This window comes from Melampsora larici-populina, assembly GCF_000204055.1.
Source record: "Melampsora larici-populina 98AG31 unplaced genomic scaffold MELLAscaffold_51, whole genome shotgun sequence".
Classification (NCBI taxonomy): domain Eukaryota; kingdom Fungi; phylum Basidiomycota; class Pucciniomycetes; order Pucciniales; family Melampsoraceae; genus Melampsora; species Melampsora laricis-populina.
This window is the reverse complement of record NW_006768815.1, coordinates 234,924-247,526: the sequence shown is the minus strand read 5'-3', so window position 1 is coordinate 247,526 and position 12,603 is coordinate 234,924. Positions and strand designations below refer to the sequence as shown.

General features: G+C 38.6%; 2 protein-coding genes across 2 annotated transcripts; both read right to left on the bottom strand.

Annotated features, from left to right (window-relative positions):
- Positions 1-1,461: 1,461 nt before the first annotated feature.
- MELLADRAFT_111182 (uncharacterized protein) lies at positions 1,462-2,250 on the bottom strand (the record flags this gene model as incomplete). The annotated part of the gene is made up of 3 exons (XM_007415429.1): positions 1,462-1,686; positions 1,948-1,989; positions 2,071-2,250. The coding sequence occupies 3 exons, from the start codon at positions 2,248-2,250 to the stop codon at positions 1,462-1,464; spliced, it is 447 nt and encodes a 148-aa protein (XP_007415491.1).
- A 7,201-nt stretch (positions 2,251-9,451) lies between these two features.
- MELLADRAFT_92647 (uncharacterized protein) lies at positions 9,452-11,880 on the bottom strand (the record flags this gene model as incomplete). Its single annotated transcript, XM_007415428.1, has 6 exons — positions 9,452-9,865; positions 9,948-11,012; positions 11,101-11,204; positions 11,295-11,471; positions 11,561-11,668; positions 11,799-11,880. The coding sequence occupies 6 exons, from the start codon at positions 11,878-11,880 to the stop codon at positions 9,452-9,454; spliced, it is 1,950 nt and encodes a 649-aa protein (XP_007415490.1).
- Positions 11,881-12,603: the final 723 nt, after the last annotated feature.

The window sequence follows — 12,603 nt, the reverse complement described above, 5'->3', positions numbered from 1 at the left end:
ACATCAATAAAGGTTTTGTAAACGAATTTTGAGAAAAAAAAGAGAAGAGTATGTAATATGATTGAATGAGTCAAAGCAATGATATTGAGAATGCGAGTAAATGATTTAATTGTTTTGAGTGATGCAATATCAATTGAAAGGCTAAAAAAAAGTAACTTGTGCTTGTTGATGGGAAGAAGAAATAAATGAGATGCTCAACTTTAATACTATACCCAACCATGAGTGCTGGAAGTACTCAGACCATTGCTTTGTGATTGTGCCATGCGGCTGCTTCCATCCAAGACTTTAGGAGATTGGATGGATGTCTGATTGTGGCACAATAATATTGTTTTAATCCTTCCATCCAAGGTTTTGGAACATTGAGGGGAGGTTCAATTGATGAGGAGGTGTTATGATATTGTTTTGATCCTCCCATCCAAGGTTTTGGAAGATTGAGGGGAGGTTTAATTGATGAGGAGGTGTTATGATATTGATTTGATCTTTCCATTGAAGGTTTTGTGGGATCAAGTGGATGGTTTATTGAGGCGTGATGATCTGCATTTGGATATCACATAGTGGAAATATATTGATGGTGTGCTTGGTTTGGTGATCAATCATGAATTAAGCATAGTGATGGAGGTGGGCCAACCAGTAATGCAAATTGTAACACCCAATAATTTGGGGGAAAAGAAGGAGTGAAAGGTGTAAGGCCTGGAAAGACCTGGCCCCATCTAACTAAGTGGCAGCGCTGCTCACTACTTTTGGTGCTGCAAGCCAGATTTGCTGGATCTAATCATTCTAGCAGAAAGTGGAAATATGACAAGTGAACACAATGTGATAGCCGCTGAAATGCCTTTAGTAGCCTTCTGGGGTACTTCCAAGCTAGGTGAGCTTGTCTCAGAGGACCCAACAAAGATATTACCGACCTGGGAAGACATGGAATGGGGTCCAACAACTGAACCAAGGGAGATCCAACATATACACTTACAAGACCAAAAATCTTATTTTGCCCCTGTCTGAGTGTTGATATTACTCCACATATTTCAACCTAGATCACCAACAGACCAAATCCTTGCAATGGAGGATGAAAAAGGACTGTTATTCAGAAAGTCATTGTTAATCAAGATATGCATGAGTCATTCAGTCTTGAGGACCAAAGGCTGAGGAGGCTTAGAACAAGTTCTATTTGGCTGGTGACAATCTTGGTTTGTATTATGTAATCCACAGTGGTTGTCAAGATGACAAAGGTCATTGGGACTCAGTCGTATTTTACAAGGCTGATGAGTAGGTGTAGCATTGGAAGAACAAAAATTGAAAGCTCAAACTGAGGAACATCAATCAAAAGAAGCTTCATTTGCCACTTCAAGGACCAATTGGACTGTCACGTTGACTACAGTAAGAGAAGCAAGATCTGCATGACAATGGGTTGTTATGTAATCAAAATCTTGTCCAAGTCTGTTAAGAAGCAAGATAGCCAACAATTTAGAGGACAGATCTATCTCTTTGTATTCCTGTAGCATATTGTGCTAATTGATTATGAAGGTTTCTAAGATGTGTGATGCAATCAGACAGACATTGACCAGCATTCAAGCTGGCAGTCACAATACCACACATGGTCACAGCATCAAGAACACTACCACTGCTTCCATGAGCCTTCACGACTTTAGCATAGGCCTCCTTGGGAATATCAGTCAACTCAATAAGCACCTTTTTTGAAGCATTACGGGATTTCAAAATTGACTTCATTGATAAAAGGTACAAAAGATCTGATATATAAAAACATAGAACAGGCCTGCATGAGTTATGGTCTCTCATTTTATCTGTCAGTTGGGTCCCTTTGCTTAAAGTGAGGCTCCGGTTGCTTTTGCCTGTCCCGTTGGTTTTCTTTTGATATCCAGTTTTTGTTGCGGACTCCACTCAATACACAGTTGCTTTTATTCCTTTTTCCACTTTTTTATAGCAGCTCACACATTTGGCCTTCTGTTTACTCATTCTTTTGATATTGAGTAACTACATAGCATGTACATTGACTTAAGTCGATCTTTTTTATCATCTACTGTATGTGTATGCTGTGCTTCCTATTGTACTTACCTTTTGTTTGCACTTCTTGTGATTTTGCAATGTGCTGGGTGCTTTTTGATTTGGTACTGGACAAGATGTTGGCCCACATCTTTGTCTATAAAAGACACCCTCATATCCCTCTTCCAGAACAAATCCAAATTGAAATTCACCAATATCACCTTTGAAATCATATCCTGCTAAATTTTCCATTTTCTTTCTATCACCAAACCTTGATCCACATTCTTCCAAGCCCCCAAACCCTAATTCAACATTTTTATCCTCTGCTCTCCAATATCACCTCATTTGCCCTTTATCTTGCGTATAGATACCATTATATTAACCTGTTACTTTGTATTTATCTCCTAATGTTGACTATTGTTTTGGCTCCATCAAAAGTGAAAGCTGTGAATGATACACCTACTTGAAGCCTAGAAATATAATTTCTTTTACTTATCTTCCTTAGTAATCTCATTGTCATACTTGATTATCTTACACTACATTTCATTATAACAAGACATCACTTATTTGATTCCTTCTTCAATCTAACAATCTTGCACCAAGGTCTTACATGTTTATTTTAGTATATAAGAATGAATGTTCTCCTCAATAGATTGTTCTCTTCTCTTCTTCATTCATTCTTACTTTTGTTTTGCATACCCATAGGTGCTTTTGCTTTGCACTCTCACTCGTGTTCTCTTACTGCTTACTAAGGACACCCCGTGATCATCAAAGCTTGTACACTTACAAAACCTACTATTCAGATGTACTACCTACAAACATAAAATAGTGGAATATGTTATGTCCTGGGAAAGAAAGTGTTGCAATGAATCTTGTTAAGGACCTTTGAACAGGCTTCATGATTGTACTTACATACTTTACTCATTGTTAAGCATAGGCACTATTCCTTGAATCATTGGGTAATAGGAAAACAATTGACTTCTTGCTTGGTGAAAACAACCTAGACTGTTGAGATGGCTAATTTATGTCAAACAAAAAACTGTGACAAGGCAATGACTACATTTGGAACTGTGGTGAGTTAAATAGACACAATTGGCCTAAATGGCAGAGTAGGTTTCAAATTATATAATTCAACTCTGTGTGGAGTATAGCACCACCAACATATTTACCTCGGATTTTGTAATCCGAGGTATCCTCGGATGCAAAACCTCGGACAGAAGCTTCCCTAGGTTTTGATCCGAGGTAATTCTCAGGGCAAAAAAATACCTCGGGCAAATACCTCGGACAAGGTTTGTCCGAGGATTTGCCTCCAATGATGCCTCGGATTTCTCAACCCGAGGCATCTATGCTGGCAGTGTAGGTTGTGTTTCACCAGTGACCTGTTGCGGGCATGCCCGCGTAGTCTCTAGTTAGAATAAATACATACATGAACAGGGAGAATCAATAGATATCTCAGTAATAGAGCAGTATAAAAATCACAACTATGCATTAGTCATAATCAATAAGGGTGAAAAAGGAACTGAGTCAACAAGAGTTTATCCCACTCATGTGAGATGAGTTTGGGGAGTTTCCTTCTCAGGCTCACAGCCCATCCTTCCCATGAGCTATCACTGTAAACATCATTCAACTTCCCCAATTTGGCAGAGGAAAATGATTAATAGTACAGTTTTTCATAAAAGAATCTAATACTGCACACCTGGGCCATTTCACCCACACTACATATGTGCAGCAAGCTAAGTCAATAGTTGTCTATCATGTACATACAGGTCTGCTCAGTTTTTTGCCCATCAGAATAAATAAATCACATGTTATACCACATGTAACTTTTTTGACTTTGAAATTTTTTTCCCAAAAATTCACTACATATAATTCTGTAGCTGCTCAGGCAATATTGTTGAAGCTATGTCTTAGTAACAGAAAGTGTGTTACATGCAGTTGAGTTGATGAGATCACACCAAAACATTGAGTCAGTGTATGTAGTCAATCTTTTGGAAGCTTTTTTCAATCTGAAAGAAGTTACAGCATGTATTACATATGAATAACTTGTCCTGATGAGCAGATAACTGAGCAGAACTGTATGTACATGATAACCACATATTCACTGAGCCTGCTACACATATGTAGTGTGGGTGTTATGGCTCAGGTGTGGAGTGATAGACCATTTTATGACAAATCATACTCCCAATCATTTTTCCCTGCCCACTTGGGGAACCCGAATAATGTCTGCAGTGTATGGGGTTGAAAATTATTTTCTTATTTGCCTCTTGCAAAAGGCACGCCTTGTAGGATTTGTCCATGAAAAAGAAAGACACGCTCTAAAGGAAATTACCCAAGAGTAAATTGACCAGCAAGACAAACCTTTTTGGAATGACTCATCTCAAAGAGATATTCTCATTACCACATCTAGGTAGATTAATCCCAAAGAAGAAAGACTATGTCACTCTTCATTTACAATCTAGAAGAAGGTCTATGCTTATGTTATATACAATAGGATTACCCCTTCTTGTTTTTGTCTTGCTGTCCTCATTTTCTTTTATCAATTTTTCCCATCTTCTTCACCAATTTCCTCTTACTATACTTTTTCCTGAAATCTCTTACCAAGAGCTTTACATACTTAAATTGAACAACCTAATATAATTTTTTGTCCGACCCCCCCCTCCCTACTTGTTTAAACGACTGACAGAACTTTCCAAACAACTGACAAGAACTCTCTTATATTTTAGATAGCGCACACCATGAATGTGTAGAGAGTTCATCTACAGGACCTTTTCTTCTCACAAAGAGACCTCCTTATGAACTCTCCACAGAAGGTATATACTAACAGGAGAGAGTTCTACCCACCTTTGAGTGGTGAACTCTCCACGTAGTATCATATGTACACTATTGAGACATCCAGGTTTTGAGGACGTAAGAACTTCCTTGAAACCTACCACCCACTTGTGTTCTTTCCCTCACTTAGTTAAAACTAAGCAAGGGAAAGATATCCAATTGGATTATATGAGAGTCACAATTTGAGAATGGACAGGCGCTGCCTGATAAAATAGGAAATAGAAGGTGATTCTGAAGGAATCACAACAGTGTGAGTAAGGGAGCTATAAGGCCAAATATCATGTAGGAGTGATGAGAGAATGTTTTTTACCTGAAGGAATCATGACAATGTGAGTAAGGGCGCTATAAGGCCAAATATCACGTAGGAGTGATGAGAGAATGTTCTTCACCTGTTGGAAGGTGGTGAGTAAGAGAATGAAAAGATGTTTGAGTAAAGAAACAGCAACAAACACGAAATAACATCTCTTATATATACAAACAGACTCTAGACATAGGTTAACAAACATACATTGTTGTTGTGACTCTCACATGCCGCATTGGGATTAGTGGCAACATGATTGTGGAACATGGAATAAAAGAAACAAATGGAACAAGGCTTAGTTGAGGAGACCCAATTGGGATTAGGAGGATAGTAAGTAATGCGTGAAGAAACCTGATTTTAATACTGTCCACTTCCAAAGGGTAAACAAACAGGATTGGCAGAGACCAACTCCCATACATTTCTTCAACTTTGGGACCACCCCCAAACCACAAAATGTAGGCTGCTAACACCTTGAGGAAAAGGTTGGTAATCCATATTTGTGGTAGGAAAGTCCTAAGAAGACTAGGATCATATGTCTACTGGAGATACATCCCCTACACAGAAAGAAAGCAGGTCACTCAGATGCAACTAACTTGTAACATGCTCTATGGACAATGGAAAAGAAGATGATCACAAAACAAATGTTGATGTTTGATAGAAAGGTAAACAGTGTAATGAACCCTTAAATACTAAAGTTGAACATTGAGATCATAACACAGGTGTATGATTTCATAAAGAGAAGGAAAGAACATTGATAACCATATTGAAGCATTGATGATTCAATTGATTATAACTGTTTGAGTTAGATTATCATCTCTAACTATAAATTTGATTAAATAAATTACACCCATGAGTATCAGGTTGTCAGCTTATGCTAAGCTGTACACTGATCAAAGATGCATGAAAATAATGGAATCAGTTGTGGGTTGTTTGGCGATGGGCACACGTGCTACCTATGGAGGCCTGGGGGCCTAAATTTCAGAATTTGCGTTTTTGGCCCGGGGCCAGAGAAAATGAGGAGTGAGCACTGTGGGCGGCCACACACGGCGCTGAGCACTTCCACTGGAAGGCTCCCCGCTCTTTTTTGGAGAGAGAAAGATAATGAACTAAACATGTTGCACCACTTGGAACTTAAACCCCGTGTCTGACAGGCAGGGTGGTGGGCGGGAAAGAAAAAATTGATAACTAAATAATAAAAAACTGAGTCTGAAGGACAAATTTTGAAAATAACTTATACTATAATAAAGGAATAATGATGATGAAAGTTCAATTGAAAACTATACTAATGTCATAATTTCTTTGATTACAATTTTGATAATTTGAAAAGATGAGGAAGTGACGACAGACAACAAAAAGGATAGAGAATGAAGTGAGACGTAACCATACTTGGCTAACCTCCCACTCTACCCGTTGGGGTGAGTTTGATGTGTAGCTGATTTTTGTTGGTGATCTTTTTAGAGTAGCTACTTGCATTCCCAGATGCCAAGATTTCACTCCCCCTTTCACATATTCCACTTTGTTAACACCCTGTGCCAACCTTGACTGATGGTAGAGAGACCATAACCGTTTGAGTTTGATAGAGAAACGAGAACAACAGTAAACAGCGTATTGACTCTTTTAAATAAGAAAATCTAACAGTGACATTATGACCATTTTGACACAAGTCTCTGATGTGTAGAAGAAAAGAAAGGAATATTGATAAGCCAAAGATTACCATCAAAATTCAGGAGCTTCCTGCAACGCGTTGAATATCTCTTGATCACAAGCTTCAGGGGTGTCGGACGTTTCTAATTTTTGAAAAAAGAGAAATGACCATTGTAAATCGTTGTTGGGACTGTTTTTTTTGCCTGGCCATTTTTTCTATCAACATGAAAATGTGGGGACCAAGATCAGAACACGTTTCTCATCTTGAGACTTGGGATTGCAGGACTCACACAGGGAATTGGACATTCGACATTGCATTCATTGCTGAGGAAGTTTCCAAATGAATATTCAGCTTCAGCCTCAGGTGCCCTGTGTTCAGATCAATAAGAATGTCCAGCTTTCTATTAGTTGACGGAGATGATGACCAGAGCCGCTCATTGGCTAGACACATACTCCTTAAGTGCTTGTGCTTGCTTCACCTGGCCTTTGACGACCCTTGTCATGACCTGTTGAAACCAAGAGTTTCAGCTTGCGGTGGATCATATCAAGTGACCGGATTAGATGAGATTAGATGATATCAAACTTACAGCACAGCTCTTGAACTTTACACACGATATACTGTTTTTAGCCGCGTGTCTGGCAGCACTGCGTCATCCACCCATTTGAAATAAACATCATTTGTTTGTCAGTGTTGGGTGCAGAGGCCGGGTTGATACCACAATCATGTTGTTTGTGACATGACACATTACATTGATGATAAGAAATAGTGATCAACTAACGCTTGGCAGTCTTTGGTGTTTGCAACCATCTTCCCGCCGGTTGACGTGTTGCATGTCGCAGTGTTAGTGTTTGAACCTTTTGAATTTGATCCACCGCTGCCATTCGGTGGTTTCTTTCTGCCCCTTTTATTCTTTTTATGACTCTTTTTATGACCATTTTTATGACCATTTGACTGATCCTTTGACTGATCCTTTGACGTATTCTTTGTACCATCCTTGCCAGCCTTTGTACCATCCTTGCCAGCCTTTGTACCATCCATGCCAGCCTTTGTATCCCCTTTGTCACATTTATTGTTAGACGATTTATGTGGTTTCTTAAATGTATCTACACATTTTTCCTTGGATTTATCCTTTTTATCATTATTACCTTTAGGTGGTTTCTTGGCTTTATCGTTTTTTCGCCTTTGCAATACGTTATTGGACGGGTCATCTGATTCGCTATCCGACAAATCATCTTGACCACTATATGAGGACCGTCTTCTCTCGCTGCTTCTGCTGAAGTCCTGGCTGTCTGGATGAACCCAACGCTCTTGAAGGCGCCCGCTCATCTTAGTTTCTCCGACCTGGAAGAAGAGATGAGAGAGGATGGGTAAAAACAAGATGAACTTCATCATGAGATAGAAAAAATTGAATTTGTGAGAATTATTTCGTACGATTAACGGTGAGACTGAGCACTAAAAGGTGATTCAAGTCGAGTGAAATAGTCAATCAATGAAGGCTGATGGCAGGGAATATGAACATCACCCCAGCGGTGGCGAGACTTTAAATTATCAGCAAGGATGGCCTTATTCATGATAGCGGTTACCCAATCTAAAGGTTGTTGGGTAATTGAACACCCGCAATCCATTCATTTCACCTCACTGGAAACAATGTCCTCAAAGCGCAAGATCTCTGCAATTTGGCACAGCCAGTATTGCATACTGATAGATTTCGTTCGCGACTTAAATTCCGGAATTCACATTCACGAGGAATTCTCGCGACGGTGAGCTTTGAAGGAGTACATGAGGTCATACCAGCGACCTCTGTGGTTTCAAGACCGTGACCTACGGGATGATAGCCAACAGCGGCAACCAAATATTGAGGTTGCTGGGCAATCGATCATCTGCAATTCATTCATCTCATCTCACTGGATATACACTCCGCAAAGCTGAAAAATCGTCAAACCTAACAAAGTCCCTCGTCTTGAGCTGTACTTCGTTTGAGCTGTACTGGCCAGCTCAAAAACGAGGGACTTTGTTAAGTTTGAAAAATCGTTGCAACCTAGCACATTCAATATTGAAGTGCTCTATTAACCTCCTTCGCGACGTCGATCCTACATGACCTTGTATTGACTACAAAGTGAAGTAGCCGGAAGTATTGGCATTTGTATCACACCCAGTCGGAATCTTCACTCTCATTCTCTACATTGAGCAATCTATAAGAACTTCTGCTCATACATAGTGAACGTTGGGCACTTACTATGAATCGAGAAGCGGGAATCAGGGTGGCAGGGTGATTTTCTCGTATTTTCTTAACCTCACCCGCATACATACACTTTTCTCAGACTCTAGGAAGCCAACTCTAAGAGCAGTAGTGTCTTTTCACTAGTAAATTCCATTTTTATGCACTTGTGCCATTCTGCGTATGTCGAGACTATCCGGAGTCTCTCTCTTTGTAAATCATCTGTAAAACCTATCGCGGGTAGCTTCTGGAGTCCCAAAACATTGAGCGCGAGCCAAATTTCCAATAGCGATGATCAACAGGCGTCTGGCCTCCAGAAAGTCGTGGGATTACTCTAGATAATTTGATAAGGCAGACCCACACCTTTGATTGCCAACTTGTACTAGTACAACATGTCAATGAAAATCGAATTGAAAAAAAGGAAGAATTTTAAAATTTTAAGATGATTAACTTTTTCCCTTTAAACTTCTTCACCCCATCCTTCATCTTCATCTCTATTGAAATTACCCCGTTTCATCATCTCAAATTCAATTTCTTCACCACCTAAAACCACTTGTTCTTCTTCTTCTTCTTCCTCATCATCATCATCTTCCTCTGCTCCACCACCACCACCTAACAAAGATGAATGGAAATCTTTACTTTTAATTGTAGAAGCTTTACTATTCTTGATGCCTTGATCAGCCTTCTTTTGTTTTTGTTTTTGGTTTTCACTATTTGATGATTTTTTGGTTTTACCTTTACCAAATAATGAATCTGCAATTTTATAATTAATCTTAGATGATAATTTTTTCTTTGAATTGATCATATTCATGACAGATTCTCCAACAGTTGCACCACCGGGATTTTCCGAATCTCTTGGTTTTGCTTTAGGTTTCTATAAATCAAACAAACAAACAAAAACAAAGAACAAGTTTAATTAAATGAGGATGAGATCAAGAAACCAAACTAAGACTCACAGAAGCGTATTTCTTAGTAGGTTTGATCTCACCAGTGGCTTCTCTTTCTTTCTTCTCAGCAAGTTTTTCTAAATATTCTCGATTTAATTCCATCCAAACTCTAGTTTTGATTTCCACTTCGTTTTCATTCAAAATAAAACAATCTAATTCATCTTCATCTAAATCTGATAAATGATCATCAAATTGATTTTGTTGATTGATTTCTCTTTGACTTAATTCGTTTTGAAGTAAAGATCCTGTACCTGAAATTAAATGAGCCTCTACTTCTTGTGTGATCGCTTCATCTAATCGGTTCTCATACCATCTATCACTTTCTTCTGCATCTTCATCAAATCTACGTTCTTCAATGATTAATGATGCTTCAGATTCTTCATCTTCGCCTCGAACTTTCGCTTTTGATTGATCTGGATTTAATTTTCCAATAGCGAGTTGTGTTAATCCTCCTTGGCTTGAGTTTTGGGTATTAGTAGGTGGAGGTGCCGTGGATGAGACCGATCGACTTATCTTCACCTGATCTTCCTCTTCCTCTTCCTCTTCACTTTCACTTTCAGATTCTTCATCACTCAATTCCTCTTCTAATCCATCTTCATTCTTTTTAATCTTCTTTAATTTCTTATTCTTCTTTTTCTTCAACTTTCGTTTTCCTTTTTGAAAAGCCGGAGGATTCTCAGCTTCTTCTAACCATTGGTTTCTAAAATCTTCAACAGTCATTTTACCCGTTTCAGATCGTTTGAATTCATCTAATCTTTTCTTAATCGTCACATCTGCAATTTTCACCACTTGAACGATTTCTAAAACTGATCGTTTGAAATTATTCATTCTTGCTGCAATCAATAAACAAGCTCCTGCTATACCTGATGGTCTTCTTCCTGTCGTAATCCAATCATGATCAAATCTTTTCACTAATCTTGTGGCATCATATGCTACTTTTTCTGTTTCTTCTCCAAATTCTAACAAAGCTGCAAATCTTGAGATGTACAATGATGGATCGATTAGTGGGATTTGGGTCAAACATAGTTCTTTAACTAGTTTAAGATATGTTGCTCCTACAATAAACACATTGACCTATTTTTGATATCAAATCGGGTGAAGAGTCGAGTTAGTGAGATGGAAAAGGTAATTCGATGATTGATTAGATATGAAAACCTCTTACCTGGAGAAAATCACTAATGTCAATTAACATCGTGGGTAATTTATTCATTCGACAAGCAACATAAATACAACTAGCCAGAACATAAGGACTTCTTCTTCCCATCACTAAATCAAATCAACCAAAACCAAAACCAAAGCAAATCAGTTTTTGAAAAAAAAACGGGTAAATGGATGAAAGAAACATTCAAAACGAACCAAATCCATTTGATAAAGCCAAAGTAAAAAACCTATGAGCCGATTCAGCAATCACTTCACTTAAATTCAATCCATGAGCCATGGACAAAAGATTCCTTAATCCGTTTTCTAAAGTTTGAGCTCTAGATTCAGCAGAAGCTTGTGGTCTACCTCTAGGTCCCACAATCCTAGCTCTAACTATTAAAACAAAAAAAATCAAAGTAATCAATCAGATTTCTTTTGGGGTTTGTTTTTAGTAGTACAAAGAAAAGAGAATGAAAACTTACGATCAGTTGCACCTAATTGTGCTCCTTGTAGTACAGCAGCACCATTTGAAGATTCACCAAAAGTCACATCAGATACAATCGTATTCTCATCTACAACATAACCACAAGCTATATGATGAAGAGAACAAAAACGGATGGAAAGTTTTTTTAAAAAATATGATATCAGTTTCTTATTTGTAGTCAAATTTATTGTGCTGTAGAAGTTAGATTTGGAAGATTTATAAATTTTTAACTTAACTAGTACAAACTACATTACCAGCAGCTGAATCATATTCAATCACAGCTGAATCACCACAAACTGGACAAATCGGTTTTCCCATTTTATAATTTCGATTTTTGCAAAGATGATAGGTTTAAAGATATTAAAGGTTTTGAACGAGTTAGTCAAATGGTTATTTTAAGATGGTTGCTGTTTGATTGAATAGTTTACGAATCGGATGACAGATAGCTTTCGAAACGTAGCACGGAAAGTCAGGTGGAAAGAAGAGGATGGGGAAATCAGGTTCGATTCCCATCTGATGGTCAATAGGTCAATGCGCTACCAGCCAGCACATGTCATAGATGGCAGTACAGCTTCTTGACATCTGCTGGTCGTGTGGTACCGTGTCAGGCTGGGCTTTTCCTGTATTGCCACATCACCCAACTCAAGACCATCTACCACACTTTCTTCAATTGACCTGCCACCTGCCCATTTTTCACTCAACTTCCACTGGATCCACCATGCCACCAGACCTCGACCTCACATGCCAGACTACTGCAAGCAGCACAACCAGTACAAGCATGGAAATTGGGGTGAGTTCTATTCATTTCTCCAATCAACCATTACCATCTCTCTGCCAGTAAAACCAAATCCTCTTCTGTATATCTGAGGACCATCACCTTTGGCCCAGGCCACTAATTGTACAAAATCTTTTGTATGTATTCAATTTTGAATACATATCTCCTTTGTTTTAACCACACAGATCAAATAAAGGTGGTGGTCCAATCAAAATCCCACACAATACATATGACCCTGCCTGTGTTGCAAGTGGCTAAGGTTTATA